The sequence below is a fragment of the Solea senegalensis genome, linkage group LG6 (assembly GCF_019176455.1).
Source record: "Solea senegalensis isolate Sse05_10M linkage group LG6, IFAPA_SoseM_1, whole genome shotgun sequence".
Lineage (NCBI taxonomy): Eukaryota > Metazoa > Chordata > Actinopteri > Pleuronectiformes > Soleidae > Solea > Solea senegalensis.
The window spans coordinates 11,802,024-11,809,867 of record NC_058026.1 but is presented as its reverse complement, the minus strand read 5'-3'; the positions used below and the strand labels follow the sequence as shown (position 1 = coordinate 11,809,867).

The 7,844-nt window shown below is 40.2% G+C and overlaps 1 protein-coding gene across 1 annotated transcript; it reads left to right on the top strand.

The window, feature by feature from the left end:
* The first annotated feature begins 2,534 nt into the window (after positions 1–2,534).
* LOC122770468 lies at positions 2,535–7,105 on the top strand. The gene is made up of 4 exons (XM_044027335.1): positions 2,535–2,705; positions 2,805–2,884; positions 3,913–4,245; positions 5,528–7,105. Exons 2-4 carry the CDS (start codon positions 2,824–2,826, stop codon positions 5,902–5,904), a joined length of 771 nt encoding a protein of 256 aa, XP_043883270.1. The 5' UTR covers positions 2,535–2,705; positions 2,805–2,823; the 3' UTR covers positions 5,905–7,105.
* Positions 7,106–7,844: the final 739 nt, after the last annotated feature.

Sequence of the window (7,844 nt, the reverse complement as noted above, 5' to 3'; positions counted from 1 at the left end):
TCTGGCCTGCGGGGCATACATTTTATACCCCTGCACCAAGCAGTCTTTGCTATTCAAGGTTTAACTGGAGAGTCAGCAGTTAACTTCAGGTTGTTGTTGAAAATGAAAGTTTCTGTGGGTTAAGGTGTGGCAGTGGGAGTGGGGAGAACCATAAGAACCTGGCTGTTACACTGACCTAAAACAATGAAGAAGAAGAGAGAAATACATATAAAAGACCGTAGCTGAGCCAAAACATTCATGAATAATATCCCGTGCATTTACCTGTCAAATAAATGGGAATTCATAGAGCGGTGCGTGGTTGATAGTGAGAGGTGATGGCGTTAAGTGCTCATCAAATCTTGGTAAACAACATGCACTGCTCAGTGCATCAAGAGTCAGGTGACCCAGATAAGAATTATGAAGGAAGGTATGTGTCATAATTATACAGCACGTATGTGTTATGTGTTTTAGAGGCCAGCGACAACAGCAGCAGCAGTTTCCATCACAGCTCAAGTCATGTTTCCATGTCATGTTTCTCCCAGGATGGCCCCTATTAGATTCATTTCATTAACACCCATAAGTATGTTTATATGTCTGTATAACATCTTTAAAATAAAAGGGTTGCTTGGGTTTTCATAGCCTTAGAATAAGCCTTTTATACGTCCTTACACCTGCCATCTTGTGGCAACAAGAAAGTGGAAATGGCAGAGAGTGGGAGAGTGTTTACATCCTTTTTTTGGTAGGCTACCATAGTTTCCTGGTGCACTTGGGTAAGGGAGGTTTGAGGGGGGAGGCTAGGGTTTGTTTCACTCTGCAGACTCATCATTAAATAAGTCTTATTCTCACTAATCGTTGGACCTTTTGGCAAATTGTTATTGCAATATGTTGATCATTTGACCAAGTAAAATAACAGTTGGTTTACACTTAAAGCCTCCAATTTATGACAAATGCAGCAAATCTGTTCACATTTACTGAAGAAAAGGAATCTTAAAAGGATCTTTATTGTCATTATATAACCAAGTCAGATAGAGGGTTGATCAGAGCGTGTCTAACATTCTAACATTCATACGTTTGGATGGTGGGAGAGCCACAGGAGAACATGCAAAGTTTGCACGGAAATATCCCAGACTGCCCCAAACCACTACGCCACCGCGCCGCCGTTCTGACTGAAGGTCTAGCACAACTTAAGATAGAACACCTTAAGTCTTGTTGAGGTTAAGCTTTAGAGGGAATTTGGGGGGCGAGGAGCTGGGTCAAGAGATGAAGTCTTCAATAGGAATTAGATAGTTAAGATAACACAAAATTTGTGTCACAAAAAATCATCACACTAAAGTGGTTAGTGGTTATGTGACGCGTGCTCGGATTGTATAGGTGGTAATTGGAGCATGAGCCAGTGTTTGAGTGATTTTAGGGGCCCAGGATATTTATCTAATGTCACCAATTTGGAGGTGAAATGTGAGGATCGTGATGCTGATGATGATGACGACGATGATGATGTGGATCCATCTATCCAAGTAATCACCTCAGCAACAGCTTCAGTCTGCGTCTCATATATAATATAGTACACAGCATTTACAGTCAAACCTAATTTAGCAGACGCTAAACAACTCTAGAGGGTTACTGCAAATCCTGGAAAATCCACAGATGAAACTCGGCATTGTGGGTAATCTGCTCCCCACTGCAATTAAGAAAAGTAAAAAATAAATAAAAACTGGGTGTACAGTGAAAATAAGCTAGAGTACTGCTGTAATGCAGGGCAGGGGTGGTCTAAGTGTTTGACAGCATGTTTTTCCCTATAATATGAGAGTGTGTGTGTGTGTGTGTGTGTGTTCCTAGTATTACTCATGGGGACCTAAATCTTTCAGTCACATCATGGGGAATTTATGGTTAAGATTAGGGATAAGGCTTAGGTTAGGCTGTTCAAATAAATGTGAGTCCTTAAAAGAATAGTTGTACAAACCAGTGTGAGCATGAGCATGCGTGCAAATCCAAAACTGGATTGAAAACAGGGCAAAACAGGAACTTGCTTCACTGCTGGGTCTTGGTCAGTTAGTTAGTTAGTTAGTTAGTGTACCTAAGTTAGTGTAGGCCTAAGACTTTACATTATGGTACATTTACAAGTTACGACATACTTTATCTCATGATACAAGTTTTGTCTGTGTGTTACTGCCATTCATCGCCTTTATCCTAATTCGACGGTTTCCCGTAAATGACTAATGAACCAATGAACTTTGGATAAGACACGGGCTACTGTTCACAAGTCTTCAGAACCTGATGGATAAAAGCATTTCCCCCCCCGTGGCTATTGCCATGGAGTTTGAACAGGGCCAAAAAAGATTTAATGAGGCAAAATTCATTGCAAAATCTGGATGCAGGGAAATTACAGCACGCTGCAACACATCAAAGTGAGTCATACAAGTCACTACTTGTGGCAGCTTCATGAATAGGCCTTCACCACTCACCACTCCCCAACTCCCCCAGTTTCTTTCACTTTCAGTCACACACAAGCGCACACACACACACACACACACACACACTTGTCTTTCCCTTTCACTTTTTCAGATATCAGCACTCAGCCTTCCCTCTGAGAAGCCATTAGCCTTCGTTCTTTCATTTGACTAAACATTAAAGATCTGCGCTCAGGTCAAAGTCCTGTATCCACAACTACTCTGTCAGAAGGCTACAGACACGGAGACGAGCTAGATAGGAGCGTCAGTCCTCTTGAGGTCAGTTTCCCTCTGATTTAACCAGGTTTAGAGACTTAAAAGCGACTCAGACTGTTCAGACCAGTGCTTCAACCTGCTTGTCATCTGTTTTCATTTCAGTTCTCCCTGCTACAGTGACATGGAGCCTACAGCACTGCATGTACTCTGCCTTGCCTCTGTATTCACACTGACAACACAAGGTAAGTAAAACTATACGTCTAAGTATTTTTATTTAACCTATGTAAAATGGGATAAGAGGGATGGGATATGGGAACATTTGATTATTGAATGGCTGATTGTGGTTCGGTGGTCGATGCATCAGCAGCACACGTGCATTTTCAACAGCTTAGTAGTTAAAAAAGATGAATACATTGGTTTTGATATGAATACCTACTAATGATAAGCACCCATGGTTACCTTACAAGTCAGAGTTAAACAACATGCAATGCACAATAGGACAATAAAACAAGAGCCATAAATCAACAAGTATATAATAGAGGAATAAAAGTAAAGATATGGAGAGAGATTACCTGTAGATGAACCTGTAAAGTGCCAAGCATCTGAAGAGGAAAATTTCTTGGCTTAGTGGAGCCAGTCTGTGGGAAAGGAAAACATATTTTTATTATTTCCTGCAGACTATACTATCTATATAAAAAAAACATGCTTTTTAATAATTTATGGAAATATTTATCCAAATGATTAGCTCAAATTAACATCATAATGCACTGTAGTGAAAAATCATAATAGTAAATGTTTTGTACACGGTCCCTGCACACTCGTATCACAGCCAGATGTCAGTTGACTGTGATAGTGGCAGATTTTCTATATTATTGAGGTCGGAAAAGTTCACCTCTTGCATCACAACAACACTATCAACAAAAAAGACATCTGGTAAACAATAACACAATATTAAAGTGTGGTCATGTTTCTCGTTCCAACGCATAATGTCATAAAGTCACTATTTTCTCTATCGCACATTCATTATTTTTTTCCACACAGATTTCACCTCCATAGAAAAATAAATAATAAGTTAAACAAGTAAACGAAAGTGTTTGTGTTTCATTTGTTACTATTAAATTCTTGTATTCATCAGATGCGATACATATTTATATACTGTACATAAATATCAGCACTGGCCTTGGCAACTAAATGTTGGTTCAAAGAACGCTTTCTGATGAAGGAGCAGTCAACAAGCTTCGTATTCAATCCTCTGTCTCTTTCTCTGCAGAGCTGGTGGGCTTGAGGGTGAGTCCCAAGATCACGGCAGAGTGCGGCAAGCAGGTGACGCTGCAGTGCAACGTGTCCTCATCTCTAAATGGACTATCAGTCAAACATATGGAGTGGTCCTACAGGAAAATGCACTTATGTTCTGTGAACAGTGAAGGGAACATTTCATACAGCAGAGATACAGATAAGATCTGGGACTTCTACTGCGAGTACGAAGAAGGACAGTTGTCTCTCGTCTTTCGAACAGCACAGCCGGATCTCCAAAATGAATACAGGTGCAAGCTGCAATCCAACAAGGGTGCTCCGCATAAATACACCACTGTGGAGTTAGAAGGTCAGAGTCCACCTCTGTTTCTATTGTTTCATCTGAGCAACATACAGAAAAGCAAATTAAGTGAATGCACCTGCTTTCCTCGTCTTACCTCTAACCCTAACCTAACCAAAGTTTTGTTTAAATGCATACTACTAAATATATATATATTATATATTAACATTAACTGCTGCATTTTACAAACTGTGTTTGTGGCATACTGTCAGTGACGTCACCTATAAGAATCTTAACTCCCGTTTTGAAGCCTTGACATTCACAATTTAACCCGCGCCATGTTGACGTATTGCATCCAGGAAATTCACAGGCATCACCCGCATCCAGGCGCCTATTGGATGGTACCGGCTGTCAATCACACTGGTGCACATGTATATGTGCTTTGCTTTATTGTATATTTTCCTCTAAATTGGAATATAATAAACAAAACTCTCACCATGTTCTATCGCAAAGGACCTGAAAGTAGTGATTGTGAGCATTAACTCATCAGGAAAATGTTTACCGACATTAAAAATCACGTGGGAATTTAGCTTCTTTTCGCACAGACATCCATTCAAACCGAGTTCTTTTTGCAAGTTGTCCGCTGGTGGCTATTCAACGTCTTCTTACATCCTGATTATCCTTAACAAGCAAACGCGGAAGTCTATGGGCATCTGTGAATGCATACCTGTGCATACTGTGTGTAACTGAGAACTACTAAGGTTTCCTAAGAGAGTCACTAACAACACAATTTATCCAATAACCTAAAGTAAAGGTTTGTGTGGCCACAATTATTGTATTAGAATTGGATCATTACTATTGACCATACATAATTACACCAAGGTGTCAACACAGTTTTAAAAAGGACAACAGCGTCAATAACATGTTAATGATTTATACATGACAGGTTGTAAACACAACCTTTGCGTCTTCAGGTTGTTTAAAAAAGAATCTGCTTCCTGTAAAACAACCGCAACTTCAATGAACCAATGACTTATTATGCCAAGTTCACAATGTATCGAGCATTATTTAAGGATTTGCTATGCACCCGTAAATACATTATTTACAACTTACACTATCATTATAAAGACTTAGAAAGCTTATTTTAAAACATGCTACTGAATGTAACAGCTCATTTGAGTCATTAACTTTAAAAAAATGTGATTTTATGCAAAGTGCAAGATTTTTGGAGTGCAATCTGAGATGTGTGTCCATGAAGTGGATATAAAATGGACCTACTTAAGTGATGTATGATGCGTGGTGGTATTTAAAAGTGTACCTAATGTTTCTGTTCTCTGGTTTTTCCCTTCAGAATGTGATGGGACTGTGAGCGGCGTTTTAACAAGTGATGGTCCCTCTTGTACCTTCAACCATGTCCACCCAGACAGAGATGTGCACTGGTTTCTTGGCTCCAAGAATCTCTCCGATGGGTCTGCAAATCACAATACCACTAAAAGTGTAGAGAAGGGGGGATGGATCACGATCCACAGTGACCTGGAGTGGAAAGAAGGTTCAGATGAGCCCTTCAACTGTTCCTTGAAGAGCACCAAATCTGGAAGATACACTGCAAGTACATTGATTCAGAAGGCAGCGCTCAAAAGCCTAAAGGCCACAAATGGTGTCAGACCGCAGGAATCCATGGCGGCATTTCTGTGTGTATCACTCTTGTTCGCTGTCATGCTGTCATAGCAGTGAGGTACTGACATTCAGGACAAAGAGCTCTCAGTAAAGTCAATCATCTTGCATGGTCCATAGATGCAGTACTCTTCCTTTTAATCCCCGGCAGAGTGTTGAGAGGTGATAACAAGGGAGTCGATAAGCATTACACTGTAAACAAGGAAAGAGACTTTGTTTTATTACGATGGAGTCAAAGATGAGGAAACGGGACATAACACATTCATTAACAATACCCACACACAGTCTGGTTTCCAGGACTACAAAAGGATATTACATTGACTTACATTCATTTATTGGAGACTTACTCAAACCTTAACCAGAACTTTCAGCTAGCAGTGTCTTCAGCTATAAATCTTCTATCCATAGATTATTTTAAGCAATTTTAAGGAAATCTGAAAAACAAATATCAGATGACAAGCGAGTCCACCATGTGTCTACGGCACAGTTTCGTGTGTGAATCTGGATTTAGACCTTCATGTTCATGCAACAACTCTTGGGTTTTTGGGAAGATGCTGCCCTCTAGTGAGCAAGTTGTGATGAGCAATATGTGCAGCTGGGTGTAAATGTGCAAATACTGTATATCTGTTTCATTTCGTGTTCAGCTTGATGGGGAAGTGAGTGAGCTGTTTGCAGCAGACACAGGTGTGGAGACAGGTACACGTCGTTGTTTTTTCTCCTTTCTCCTATGTTCAGCTCGACCTCTGTCTCTCATTGCCCTGTGAATCACAAGAGAGAAGGCAGGCAAATGATACAAGCAAATGATGCATGAGTTGAACTCATTGACTAATACTGTATATAAAACTAACTTTCAGTCCAATTATTTGCACAGTATATTGTATGTTGTTGATAAAATGTGAGCAATCGGACGTACACTATGATCACAAAACGAAATGATTTCACAAAATGGCTGGATTTTCTTTTTTCTAAATAATGACCTGCATTTGCTTCAGGGGCAGCTGTTTGTTTGTGTTTCAACTTTTGACCCTCGGGGGGCAGTTGTGTTTTATTATACTGGTGGTTTCTTTCACATATGTTCAACAAACAGAGGAACAAATGATTATTGTGAATCTCTAAGTTAGAAATATGCAAATGCTGTGTTTGTCGTCTGTTTTGTTTATTTTTTTACTTGGGAATCATAAATGATGTTTACAAAAAGATTTCTGCTGTTTTCAGAATGGAGCTTTCAGAGGGAAATAAAGACCATTTGTCGATACTATGGTTTGCTGGTGTTTCCTGTAAGTTACAGACCAGAGGTTGTAGTTTACTGTGGTTTGGACTGTGCCTCATATGTGTGTAATATGTTAAGTTGTACAAAAGCTTTTGCCTAAAAGAATATATAAATACATCCATCCATCTTCCACATGAGGGTCACAGGGGAGTTGCTGTGCCAATCTCAGCTGACATAGGGCGATAGGCGGGGTACACCTTGGACAGATCTCCAGTCCATCACAGGGACACATGGAGACAAACAACCATTCACTCTCACACCTACGGTCAATTTAGAGTGTCCAATTTGCTTAATCCCCAAATCTGCATGTCTCTGAACTGTGGGACGAAGCTGGAGAACCCGGAGAAAACCATCGCACAGAGAGAGAGAGAACATGCAAACTCCGTGCAGAAAGACCCTTGATCTGAAAAAGTCAAAACTCAACGCAAGAAACAGTCTCACTACGAGTCAGATTCAAAGCTCATCAAGTCAAAATGGACAAGAAGCTCTCTACGCAACTGTTAATGCTGACGTAACCATGTTGATATGATCAAGAACAAGAGAGTGATGTTCTGCACTTCCGCAAACGTCCCAGCTTCAGTTAAGCTCCATGGTTACCAGTTATCATATATTAATCCATAAACCAACAGCGTTGATCACTGTGCACTTGTAACATCCACTTCAAACCACAAGAGGGAACCATTTCTCCACTTCACCTGTGAACTGATTCCCTGTGTGAAGCTGA

Excerpts from the sequence above, each read along its gene's own strand:
- LOC122770468 (XM_044027335.1), top strand. The coding sequence starts at position 2,824 with ATGGAGCCTACAGCACTGCATGTACTCTGCCTTGCCTCTGTATTCACA. Across the intron at positions 2,885-3,912 it reads ATTCACACTGACAACACAAG|AGCTGGTGGGCTTGAGGGTG; the intron begins GTAAGTAAAACT and ends CTTTCTCTGCAG. Across the intron at positions 4,246-5,527 it reads CACCACTGTGGAGTTAGAAG|AATGTGATGGGACTGTGAGC; the intron begins GTCAGAGTCCAC and ends TTTTCCCTTCAG.